This window comes from Chamaea fasciata, unplaced genomic scaffold (assembly GCF_029207755.1).
Source record: "Chamaea fasciata isolate MVZ Bird 193981 ecotype frontalis unplaced genomic scaffold, bChaFas1.0.hap1 SCAF_16, whole genome shotgun sequence".
Taxonomy (NCBI): Eukaryota; Metazoa; Chordata; class Aves; order Passeriformes; family Sylviidae; genus Chamaea; species Chamaea fasciata.
The window spans coordinates 1,264,688-1,277,940 of record NW_027094101.1 but is presented as its reverse complement, the minus strand read 5'-3'; the positions used below and the strand labels follow the sequence as shown (position 1 = coordinate 1,277,940).

Here is a 13,253-nt window from a genome sequence, read left to right as displayed (position 1 = left end):
CTGAATTGCAGAGGACATTTTTGTCTGCATTACATTTACCATGATTTAAAGACAGTGAACACATCCAGGATACCAGACATTTTCTGGGCACCATGACAGGACTCCAAAGTTTAAAGAAAGAAAGAATTACAACATTTACTTTTCCCCACAATCACCAGAAGTTTTAGCTTTATAGAACCAGTTTTACCACTGGTTCCATAATAAATTTAGGTCTCCATTTAAATCATCTGAAGCTATTAACTTTTTGCTCCAAACCGTAAGCTCAAATCTGAGACCAAGAACAGGCCATTGCACTCACGGCAATCTTAATTTCCTGGAAGATTCATTCAGTCTCTTACCTGTCCCCATTCAAATCCATGGCTTGGGGACACTCGCACTCTTCCCTTAGTTTACACTATCCAATTACCTCTATTTCTCATTCACCAGCAACTTCCTACATCCTGTGCTGCAATCCTGGGCACTTTGACTCGTTAACACTTCTCACCCATGAACACTTGAGACAAATTTGAAAGTTACTATTCTAACCGCAGTTTTAGTGCGCTTTCTGAGGTGAACAACGAAGCACTCCATCACCACAGTAAATTACCACTGTCAAGTCTAAGTTCCAGGGAACTTATTAAGAAAAATAAGCCCGCTCTCGCTGCTCTGCAGTGGCAGGGTTTCAGCTCACCGACCTCACTCGCCGCTGAGGCGGACCTCCCTCACGTTTCTCCACAGCGTTTCGTCACACGCCCCCACGTCCGGGCCTACACTTCGAGAGCCCTTTTTTTTTGTTTAAACGCTTCTCACAAAATTCCTTCATCTTCTCACGGCCATTCCTCAATTCCTTCCAGGCTTACTTCGAGCACTTGTATACACTGCCGCTTGTTGCCTCCTGACCCTCCTCAGCGTCCCCGCAGCTCCGTCCCCACCGAGCCAGCGGCGAGGACCGGCCGCCCGTGGCCGCGGCCCGGGCGGGGGCGCGGGGCACGCACCGGCACAGGCCAGCCGCTGCACGGCTGCTGAGGGGAACGTTCCTCTGGGCCCTGCCGAGGGCAAGGTCCTGCCGGCCCCTTCGGGCAGGGGGAAGGCGCCAGCGCGACCCCTCAGGGCGGCCGCAGCCCCAGCCGCGCGCGGCCGGCGGAGAGCGCAGGGCAGAGGCGGCGGCCGCGCCCGCGGGGAGCGGGAGGGGAGCCGAGCACCCCAGGGCGACAGGGGCCGGGACAGCGCTCCCACTCACACGGGGGACGCTGCGGTGCGGGGCCGGGAGCTGGACTCGGCGATCCTCAGGATATTCTGTGATTCGCTGACCTCTGGGGTTAGTAACAGCACAGACCCCCCCAGCGAGCAGGAAGGCGCAGAGCCAGCACAACTAGCGATGACAGCTTTGCTCTCCCAAAACAAATTCTACGCGCATATTTTTAAGCGTACATTATGAAATAAATGTGGATCTAATTGAAGCTACATTCTTTCCCTCCTCGAATGAATGATTTCATTTAAGGCGCAGTGAAGCGGCCCGAAGCCCGCAGAGCAGCGAGGGCTGGTGCAGGATGGGCGGGCTCAGGACAGCACCCGGCCTCGGACACTCATCCACCCAAATGCAGTCCCAGAAATGTTACAGCCACATCCAGCGCAGTTCAGCAGCTTAGCCAGATGGCGACGGCTAAAATCAAGCACAGAAAAAGGACTAGGGCATGCAAGAACCCTGTTTTCTTAAGCAGTATTAATTAGCGATAGAGATCAGTAACATCCAGCTTCTCAGACTGACAGCTGAGAGGAGGTGCATGGAAATAGTGGGTAGAGCTGTTAACCTTTGCACTGCGGAGAAGTATGTATGTAGCCTGCTCCAAAGAAACAAGTTTTAAGGGATTGTATTGTAATGTAATTAAGACTTTTATTTTCCCTGCAGGTATGTAAGCATCGCTGTTCAAGAGTCAAGGAGATCCTGCTGGGGTACAGACTGCAGGTGGATGCTCTGTGACAGCGTGGCCCTGGGTCTCTTGAGCAGCTAACTCCTTGCCCCTTAACCCACACTTCTGACAATCCCTTCAAATGCTTCTGTGCCCTTTTGTCGTCATGACTCAAGCTCTGTCCCAAATCACGCTATGCCAGTTCTTTAGGAGGTACAGTTAATAACTCACTCTAACATGCGGATAGAACAGCGTGTGACTTACCTGAACCACCTCAACGAGACATGGATACTCCATGCAACTGTTATTAGGTGTTGCACGTATTCTGAGAACTAAATTTACAACCGGTTTGGATACTCAAGATGAAAGTGATGCAAGTGTTTAGTCCTAAGGTCATGAGTCTTGGGGAAAAAAAGTCTCTGGCTTCTTGAGAGCAGAAGGGTTCAGTTACTAATTTTCCCTTGCATCACTAATAGCAAGTCTTCTTTCCCACATTTTAGTGTGAGAATGTGACGATAGAGCTGCTATTAAACAATTTAATTATAGTACTTCTGGGAGTAGTCTAAGGTTAGAAATGCAACATTTCACATTTAACATCTTGAAATTATTTTTCCCTTTGCAATGCACGTTCACAATCACTTAAAAACCTACAAATTTTGACATACCTTCAAACAGGTAATTCCGTGTTCAAATGACAGTGGTTCCCACTCTGGTGTAAATATTATATGATGAAGCCTTCTTAATATTCCACTCTTGGACAGAAATGGTTCTGAACTTGCTGATTTGTGGAATTCTTTTGTTTTCACCCCTCCAAGGGAAACGCACAGCAATTTAAATCTTATGACAATAGGCTTGCTTTTCTTGGTCACATTTCACAAGTATCTTGAAAAGAGTCCATGGAACGAAAGGGTCTGCTACTCACAGGATGACAAAAAAATTGTTATATTGGGAAGAAAGAAAAAAATTCACTCAAACCATTTCAGATGTGAATAAATAAAACCAAACCAGTTCCTAAGAAAATGTCTTTAATTTTCATGTTATGGAAATACATATTTTGGTTTTATTTCCATGATACAAAAATTTAAATATCAAACATTTTCTGAAATCTACCAATGCAGATCCTCTTTTAAACAAATAAAGGGCTGGTGCAGTTAGCAGGTTTATCACAGGTACCAAAAAACATTTTTTTACAAAATCAGGATTTAAAAGTGGAAACAACAGATGTGAAAACAAAAACTACCTCCCACCAGGAAACGAACGTTTGAGAAACTTTTAAGTTACAGTTTTTTGAAATGGTAAGGTATGTGTAAGGCTGGTATTCAGATAAATACCACCTGCACTGGGGGTGGGGGTAGAGAACAGAAATTCAAACAATGCTCCCGGTTAAAGTAACAGGCAGAATGCAATATGTGAAACTGCAGTTCTGCCTGTTTCTAATGCTGACAGCATACTGATGCTGCCTGGAAAAACAGCTAAAGATTAGGAGAGCTCTGGTAACTCCCCAAGCAGAGGAAACAGCCTAGCACAGAATCACAGAGTGCCAGTTCTTAGCCAGCATGCCAAAGGAGGTGACCAAAGGACACTGAGTCTTGCTTCTTAAACCTAACATCAGTTACAACAGCAAGGATTTCACAGGATCAACGACAAGTCAGGTTACTGGGTGATATACACACGAGTCAAACTGACAGTGATTGTTCAAGAAACAGTTTAAAATAATTAAACTGATTTTCAGGACACGTACTGCTTTGTTAACACCACTTTATTTAAATAAAGTATGGCTTCCAAGAGGTGCATTCTCTCAACTGCTTTCAATCAATTCCACTTGTTAAGGCAGTTGTTTCCTACCATGTTTCAGGGACCTCAAAAATTCCAGTGGAACTAGTTGTGAGGCTTCCTAGAAGACAGAATCATGGAATAAAAATTAAATCAAGATTTTTTTTGTTGCTGTTGTTCTTTCAGAGGATATTAAGACGTATTTCCCTATAGAGGGAGGCTCTAGATACATTACTGGCAACTCAGTATTTACGAAGAGAAGCCAAGAGACTGTTTTTGTATAGGTACTTACAAAAAAAAAAATAAAAAGGGAAAAAAAAATAAAGGCTAACTTCAGGTTTCTTACATGAATGGTAAATACAGTATTTTTAACCCTAGCAATTAGGTAATTTTGGTTTTGCAATTACTGGGATGATAAAGTTAAATACTACTTTCCCAAGTGTACTTGCTGTTATTTTTATTTAGGCTGTTAAGACAGGGAAGAATATTTCCATCCCAAATTAATTGGGAGAATAAAGATGAATCATTAATACTGATAACGCATATTCCCATAATGCCAAACACAGAGTCTGAATTTTATACTCTGAATTACCATAGACACTCTTGCCTGGTCTACAATACCACTTTCTGGATAAAAGCTGCTAGTGCAGCTGTAATGAAGCTTTCATCATGAATATTTGAATGTACTTCAATGCAGGCAGTTCTCCAGATGACTAACATGGTATGGTCATCTGGACCAGATTAAGATACGATTTCATTTTTATTATAGTCCAATTTCTGCAAGAAATTACTAACGAACTTGGGAATAGAATCAACAAGAAACAGATCAATAAAAATAAAATCTTCTGATGTTTAAATTCATGTGATCTAAGGTTAGTTATTTACGTTTTTTGTACAAGCAGTAACTCATAAACCAGCAAAAATTCCAAGGTGTAACATCCTCATCTGATTGTACCCTGTCTGCATTTAGCCAGATATTCAGTTCTAAGTATTCTGGCTAAAAAAAAAAATATATAGGTGTTAAAATCTGAAAACACCCACCTTCACACCAACCCCAGGTGAAAAGTCTTGAGCCAACTAAAGCAGCACAAAGGTTATGGTTACAAACACCACACAGAACACAATGGATTCAGGCACATACCAAAACAGAGTGCCTTCAATTTTGCTTACGATACGCAAAACACATTGAGTAACCTTAACTACGAAATCACATTAAAAAAACCATGAAGAATACCTAAAACAATATTCAAAACGCTTTATTTTAAGGAAGAAAGTAAACAGAAGTAATAAATCAACTACATTCTGATTCCTTTGGTTGGTGTCAGATTGGGTTTTGGTTAGTTTTGAGTTTTTTGGTTTGGGGCGAGTTCTTTGCTTTTTGATGTTGTTTTGGGTTTGTCTGTTGAGATTTTTTACAATTTTTATATGATGCAGTCCTCAGCTTCAAGAAGAACTTGGCATGTAATGGAGTAAGTTACTGCTAGAAGCGAAGATTTTCAAGAAAAGACTTTCAGTTTCTGCTCAGGCCTAGAGCATTTCCAAACAGAACAGAAAACCACGTGCACGAACATCGCACTTACCTGCTGGAACTTGTTCTGTCTTGATCTTTTTCAATTTTTTGGCTCTCTTCTTACCATCTGGAAGGGACTCTGCACAGGAGTCTGTCTGATCGTTTTCTGGAGCTTGGCCTTCTCCCTCTTCCATATCATCAGAACCAGTCTCCTCCTCAATAGGACTCATGCTTCTCTTTCCCACTGCGCTGGTACCTGTAAAACTGGAACACAGAAGAAAGATGATCATGAAAAAGTCAAGACGAACTACTACACAGGTACACACTGATGTACACCTATTAACGCTTATGAGGGCAGAAAAATAAACTGTTGCAAATGGTGTACCATGAAACTACATTATCTGAAAGATCTGGCCTAATGATAAAATTCCATGGATTTGCCATCTAATCCAACCCTATGGAGATCAAGGTACTCACTCTTGGTTCTATCGCTGTCTCAGCAGCTATTCTGATGAGATCACTCATCTGAAATGGAATTAAACCAGTTCTCTATCCCTGCACAGTTACACATTTTATTCTCATAGTTATGCCAGCTCTTTAAAGCCCTGTAAATAGACACCAAACCACGCACGACCAAAGCCTCAAAACCACAACTGGAAATGCTAACTTCATCCTCCCTCCTGCAACTACAGGTAGTTTTAATTTCTATATAAAGGAAAACCAACAAGCTCCATAAATAAACTTTAAATCCAGCTTTCAAGTGCAGAGCTCTATTATTCATGGAGCCAGTAGAATAAAAAGCACAAAAAATTGCACACTCATTTCATTAGTAGCATTTGAATGAACTCAGAGCTCCACTCCATTCAGCACATGCTGAAATAACCTTGCATAGGCTTTTGTTCCACTGAAATGCTACTGTTAAATTTCCTTAGAAGACAAATGACAATATTAAAATCAAATTAGCATGATATAAAAGAGAATGCAGTAGCAAAGGGGCTAATTAAAACCCAGTTCTAGATATGTAAACACCAGCTACTAAAATGTCTAATATAATGCTTTCAGAACAACCGATTTTAAAAAGGGTAGTTTTAGATTTATGAACTTTTATTTTGTAATGAGAACTACACAACATGGCTGCATGCATCTAAGCCCTGTTCTATTCTGTGAGTAAAATAAATATTAATACTAAGTCACAAAACAAACTTTTACATTAAAAAAAGGTTGTTTTTTTTTTCTTTTTAATCAAAAGCAGTGAGTTACAGTGCTTCAATAAGGTTTCAGCTAAAGGAAGAGCTGTTAAATTTTGCAGTATAGTTTTGGCTTTGAAATGGAATTTTTTCAGCTGAACATTTTGCAACTTAAAACCGAGTCTGTCTGGGATGTCCAAAGGCAATAAACAAAGATGAAACATATGATTACATCTCATGCTCTTACTTCCACTTCAGGAGCACAAACACCATTTACTTTGATGAATAGCTGGTTTCTCCTCCAAACATTCACACACAGAAGGCCTTCTTGCATGGTTTCTTACAAATCATCATTTTGAGTCATACCACAACTACCACCAATAAAAAAGCTGGATAGAACTGTTAATCCTATGTACACACTCCAATATTGCAAAACAGGCAAAAAACCAGGGTTGGAAAGAAAAAAAAAAAGTCTAGGGAAGAAGGAGCATTTAGGAAATGAAAAACTACTATTTTTAAAAAATATAGTGTAGAAAAGCTTGTAAGAATTCTACTTTAGGGAAAGCCATTCTGAAAAATACATTAGGAAGAAAAAACTCAGGAGCCATAAATGATCCCAGGATTTCTTCAGCACTCAGAAGGGAACTTGCACTCACTGTAGCAAGAAGATCCCCTCTTGAATGGTCTTATGGCTGAATTTAATTTTTTCCAACTTAAGACTCCTGTGAAGTTATTGCAAATGAAAAGAAACAAGTTCTTGACCTTCAGTGCACATTCAGCTGAGTACCAAAGAACAACATAAAAATTAATCTTAGGCCTCACAGTCCTCCTGCAGATACCTTAAGGGGGGGAAAAACCCCACCACCAAAAAGTGGCAGCACAAAATACAAACCAAACACGTTTTATAAGGAAGAATCATTGTCTACCCTTCTCCCAAATGATCTATTTTATTTTATATTCATTCACAGATTGCTTGGCTTCTAGAGGGGACAGGGTTAATTTTTTTTACATCTTGCTCTTCTTTAACCTTAAATAAGATTAAAGATTACAGCAACATTACTTATGCACTTAGTAGTAAATGAGTATGGGTGCATATATGAGTTAGAGTTTTCTCCAAGTTCAGTTTTCTAATTTTAACAGTTATTTTGGATGTGTCCATATATCTGCCTCGACCTCCTCATTCAGCTGAGAAACAAGTGAAGAAAGTTAAAGATTCAAACACAGTAATAGCTTTCAGTTGTTGTCCAAGGCAGACAGACCTCTTTTATGATCCTCATGACCATCTAGAGACACAGATTTACACCATCCTCTAACCACCTAACGCTTGGGTTTCAAAATACACCTGTACAACAGCTATCCAGGCAATAACTCTACTTACATTAAATGTATTAAATAACAGCAATCCAGGTAGTACTACGGTAATCAAACTGAAAGAATCAGCAAGTGGAGGAGGGGAAAAGCTAGGAAAACAATTATGATGATGTAGCATTTAACGTTTTCTGTTTTGGAAAAGCTCGTCTGAGATTTAAAGGAAACACTGCATCACAACAAGGCATTTGGAATTGGACTGGATATTGTGAGGACCTACAATTGAAAATAAATTTCATTTACACAAAACCTAAGTCCTCTTGACACTTGAAACAATATTGAGGGGCGCGAGTAGATACTGATCCATCATAAAAATCAGTGATTTCAGCTGAAGAGCAGGCGAAATAACAACCCAGTGCAGGAACACTACAATAATTTACTTGCAATATTTGTTACTTATACCCTTAATACCTCAGTCTTTGCCAATTCTTACTCTTTAACGGGTAATAAACCACTATAAACAACCATTTCTGTATTGAACCAGAAGAATCATCAGCAGGAACACTTGTGCCTTTCAAAAATTAGATAATCTTTGGCAAAATGGAGACATTCGAGGAAGTGGTGCTACAAACAGCACCCTGACTCGACAGAAGACGCAGCACTCCTGGTTTTAGGTAGAATATGTGTGAGGCAAAGTGACGTATCCCTTTCTTGTGCTTCATATGAGTCTTTTGCCATTGCCCTTATTCTATTTTACCGCTTCCAGACGACGATCAGGAGAATAAGTAAGCACAAACAGAGCAAGGTATCCAGTTTTCCATAGAGCACACCCCATTTGACTTCTCCTGCTATGGTTTAACACTACTTTGCTAAGGAAAAGCTCTTAAAGCCATGCATTTAACAGTCATGGCAGAGCTGGCAGGCAGTAATTTGCTAAGCACAACATAGCCAGTTCCATCTGTTTCCTAAGTGTGTTCGGAATAGCAACGGATTTGGACAAGAGGATCTTATTTACTACTTGAAGTTTTTTCAAATGCAGCAGTTTTTCCCTCTGCTTCTCCATCTTATATTAATAATTAGGCACATTTCCACTGAAATAAATTTTTACATTTAACAGTAGTATTAAGTTATATGCAAGGGATATATATTAACCATAAGTAATTTTATCTTGTGACTGCTATTAATACTATTAAACTTTATTTTCTGAAGTATTTTCTACAGATAGTCCTGTATCCTGTGACTACAGTTTTATCAACGAGACAAGAACTAAAGAACCTTTGCCGCATTATTCATCCATCCGTCAATTTAAGACAAAAGTTCCTTACAAGAAATACTCAGCAACTTCCTTACTGAATGGAAAAGTAGCCAGGACACATTGTCATCATGGAGACAAACAGCTATCCTGCAGCTGTGCTCCTTGGCAGAAGCTGATGCAGCAAGCTTATTAAATAATAAATAAATAAAGGATGTAGTAACATGAAGCTATTATAAGGGATCAGCTGCTGGATACATCACAGCGCTGAGTGCTCAGCTCGACAGGACTTCAACTAATCTGGACAAATACACATGCACACATATAAATATTGGTATTATACTTTATACCGAAATTATTGCATATAATAGATAAAAATATAAATACTTGATATACCTTTCGGTATAAATATTTTAATATACCTTTGTCTGGAAAAAAAATAAAGTGTTTGTCTTGAGTGAAATCAAAGACTACGGTTTGCAGTTCCACATTCTGTCTAACCAGATTACACTTCAGGAGAAGCACTTACAAAATATAAATTGACAAAAGAATTAAATATAACTAGTAACAAATAAAAATAAATTACGAAAAGCACGTCAAAAGACCTGCAGGAGAGGGAATTTGGGACAGAACCAAAACACTTTATTAACGGAATAATAGGAGTACAAAAAATTATGTAACATTAATTACAAAAGATCTGTCAACAAAATAAAGGCTGCTACCAACGCTATCAAAATGCTGATCGTTTGAAAACAAAAAGCTACTTCTAACAGAATTTTACAACACCAGATGAAAAAAATAAATTCACAATTTTCAAGGCGAGTAAGTGCTTAGACAAATAACTCATTGGGGTATGTCAAACTTTTAGGGAAAGCATTTTGTTCAGCATTTTTCCAAATCACACATTCGTGCTGGATGTTAAGCTTCCTTGCAAGACAACAGCCCATCAGCTTTCTGCATTTCAGCTTTCTGCCACCGTTACCATCTGCCTGGAACCTGTGAGGGACCCAAACTCCAACGTCCATCGAGAGGAGACACTTTCTCTGGCAGAAACAAAACTAGGACTCGGTGTTTCTTTGCAGCAAACTCAGGGTGTAGTAAGTATTTCCAGACTGTTCAATGGTCTACCACCTGAGTTAGAGAGCTCAGCCACGTGCACGCTGGTGCCATGACAATCCTTAAAGCTCCTCGTCTCCTCACAGCACGGACTCCCCAGGATTCCCGAGCACAAAAGTTCAATTAAACTAACTTCATTTGATACGGGTTGTATCATCAGCTTCCTCCATGTGGTTTTTTTTGAATCAAACACGTCTATAACACATTTAGAATTCCAACCGTGACAAAAGGCATGAACATCTGACAGCCTGCCAAAATACACACCTGCAAAATCGTAAGGTCATGAGAAGAACAGGACAAGTTTAGCGGATTTGTTACATGACAGATTAATGTTTACAGGAAGATATAAGGAGAACTAGAACTCAATGGAGCACTTCCAGGAAAGATAAAGCAGAAATATCTCAGTACTGGTTTTATGACCACCAAATTTGGTTTGTGTAACCACAGGGCAAGAAGGAGAAGGACAGAAAACCCCGCCAAACAAACCAAAACATCTGCTTAGAGAAATGTAGCTTATATACTCCACTCCAACTTATTTTCATATAGAATTGATAGAACTGGGGGGGAAGAACAGCAATAACTTGATAGGTTATTTATACAATTATATTAACACTAAAATACCCTTCACATGCTCAGCTACACAGATGACTGAGAAAGAAGCCGCCTGTTACCAACATATCCAAAACTTGTCACTAATATCAGTGGGTAAACAAGGAACAAGAAATACACACACCACTATTATCACCATGGAAAGTCTGCCCAAAACCAACATGGTCCTTACAAGGAGATACAACGACAACTAAGAGTGCACATGACACGAGCTATTCACAAGTGTCGTATGAATAAAGATTATTTTTGAATTTTTGTTAAAAGAAATAGTGCTGCTACATCAGCTCAGAAGCTGTGATGTGACCTGCCCTCAAGATCCCAGCATTTAAAAATCTGTCTGATCGCATTCGTGATGAAATTCCCTCTGTTCCTTTACCTAGCATCTTGTGACAGCTGATGCACCACTACTGATTTCCATGCAAAGAAATACATACAGAAAAATGCCCTGTATTATAAGAACTACCTGAAAATTGCTAGATTTTAGATAGAAATGCAGCAAGAACACGAGCTGGCAGAGCAGTCTCACCTGTTCACACAGTAGTATCGACTCTGGGAAACGTAAGGTGTGCACTGGGTTTTTAACCTCTTCCTCTCCATCTCCTTCCAACTATCTTCTGTACATTTTCTCTTGGCTTGTTTTTCTTCATGTTTTTTCTCCACATACTCTGCATATGTCTGGATCCTATAACTTTCAGCATACCGGCTGGTGTTTACAGCTATGGAGAAGGAGAATGATATTATATACAAAACACTTAAATGACAGCATGCCCTCTACTGAAATAGCTGATTTTGAAAAGCAGAAGGCTGCAAACTATTTGTTCTGTTCATAAAGCAATTTCTAGTTCCATTGTTAGCAACTAAAAAACAAACCAAAACAAACCCAAAATGCCATAATATTCTCTGGAAATCACAATGTCTGAACTAGATGCTCAAAGCTCTTCTCAAAGTCAGACTGTGCAAAAAGAGTTAAATCTACTTAAGACGTTTCTTTTAAATTAGAAACGATCAATTCTTCAGTCGTAACCCTCTTCCAGATTGCCTGTTGGCAAGAAAAGATTTCCTGGATTTTTTCCCTTTTAGTCTCATTACTTAACCCAGCAGGTTTATTTTGCAAGTCTGCCAGGAAAAGACGACATTTGCAAAGCCTGTGCCAAAACTCTGTTTGATTGCTGTGAAACATAAGCTTATTTGAGCTGCATTTTTGGTTGCACAAGATATCCATGGAAGAAGCACTTAACTAATAGCCAGCTGTTCCATCCTTGTATCCTTCTATTGTCTAATCTCCCCTTAACCAAAAAAGACTTCAAGTTCAAGGTAGAAAGATTTCAGTTAATGCAAAATTAGAAGCAGTTTAAAACTAAAGAAAAAAACTTTCGCTGCCTCCACTCAGTAACAATTTAACAACATTCCTTCAAGTCCCAGCATCTTCACAGCTCTCAGCCCTTAGTCTAGGAGCCAAGCTCTGGCCTGACGCCATCGCTGTAACAGATGAATCAGCAAATTAAACTGAGTGTCAACTGGTGTCTTCTGCTGCTTTCAGCCCAGTTCTCTGAAAGGAAGTATTGTAAACCAACCAGTAAACCAGTTTAAATGTAAACAAAGCAAAACTAAACACCCCCCCACCACCAAACCTCAGATCGTTTTTCTGCGCATTTTAAAACACCGCAATTGTAGTGGAAACAAAATCCTGATTTTACTTTGTATTGCAAATTTTTTAGAGCAGTTTCAGATGCACATCCCACTTCTGGATTCTAGCCGAGCTGTTTTACTGCGCTACCTCTGGTGCAAGCACTAGAGATGGCAAGCTCCCACACCAAATTTCAGAAAAGGTGAGGAAGATGGGTGGACGTGGCTTTTTCTCCTCTTTCAGGATGGACTGTCCGTTCTGTACATTTGCTGTGCAACAGTGAAATGAGATACCTACAGCACCTGCCATGGTATATAGATGCCGCTGTTGCAATGCACATAAAGGCAGGCAAGAGCGTTGACTATTTAATTTTAGTCCCAAGAAGAGATAGCAGTAGTTATGATTAACAGCCCCACCAGATTTTTGCACTAACCAACAAGTGTCAGACACATCTCCTTTCACCCCCCTTATACTTGTTTTGAACTGCAAAGTTACAAGATCTGTTCTTAAGAATTAGGACAATATTTATTGCCCATGAAGTTATGGGACAGGCATCATGAATGAATTAATAAGGCTCACAGGAGTTTACGGCATGCCAGCCAACATTCCTCAGGGTAACATTTGTTTAGTTAAACTCAAGGATGTTTTTACTCGCTAAAATCAAGCACAAAGTTACCACGGATCATCTGATGCATACTCATTTGTTAAAACGTAATAAAATTATTTGTTTTGCTGCAAGCCATGAACCAAAGTAATGGGGCTGCCATTTAATCCCCTAACAAACTCAGCCCTTTTTTAAGGAAGAAAAGCAAATCATTCGAGGCCTAAATGTAATTCTAAAATAAATCTGTGCAAGAGTCAGTATTTTTATACAAAAACAACTCTGCTTTCTTGAAATACGGCAGGTATGTTACAGCAATCCATTCCTATGGCACATACACGCACAGATATATGCACATACATACAGAGCATCTATATTTAA

The 13,253-nt window shown here is 39.8% G+C and overlaps 1 protein-coding gene across 4 annotated transcripts in view; it reads right to left on the bottom strand.

Annotated features, from left to right (window-relative positions):
- Positions 1 to 2,897: 2,897 nt before the first annotated feature.
- Positions 2,898 to 13,253, bottom strand: part of PARN (poly(A)-specific ribonuclease) — a 42,026-nt gene continuing 31,670 nt past the window's right edge. For all 4 annotated transcript variants that reach the window (XM_066197884.1, XM_066197885.1, XM_066197887.1 and 1 more), the window contains 3 exons: positions 11,171 to 11,360; positions 5,243 to 5,436; positions 2,898 to 3,783 (listed from right to left, as the gene is read on the bottom strand). In XM_066197884.1, coding sequence (XP_066053981.1) covers positions 3,731 to 3,783; positions 5,243 to 5,436; positions 11,171 to 11,360 — 437 coding nt within the window. In that variant the 3' untranslated portion in view covers positions 2,898 to 3,730. The remainder of the gene's footprint in view (positions 3,784 to 5,242; positions 5,437 to 11,170; positions 11,361 to 13,253) is intronic.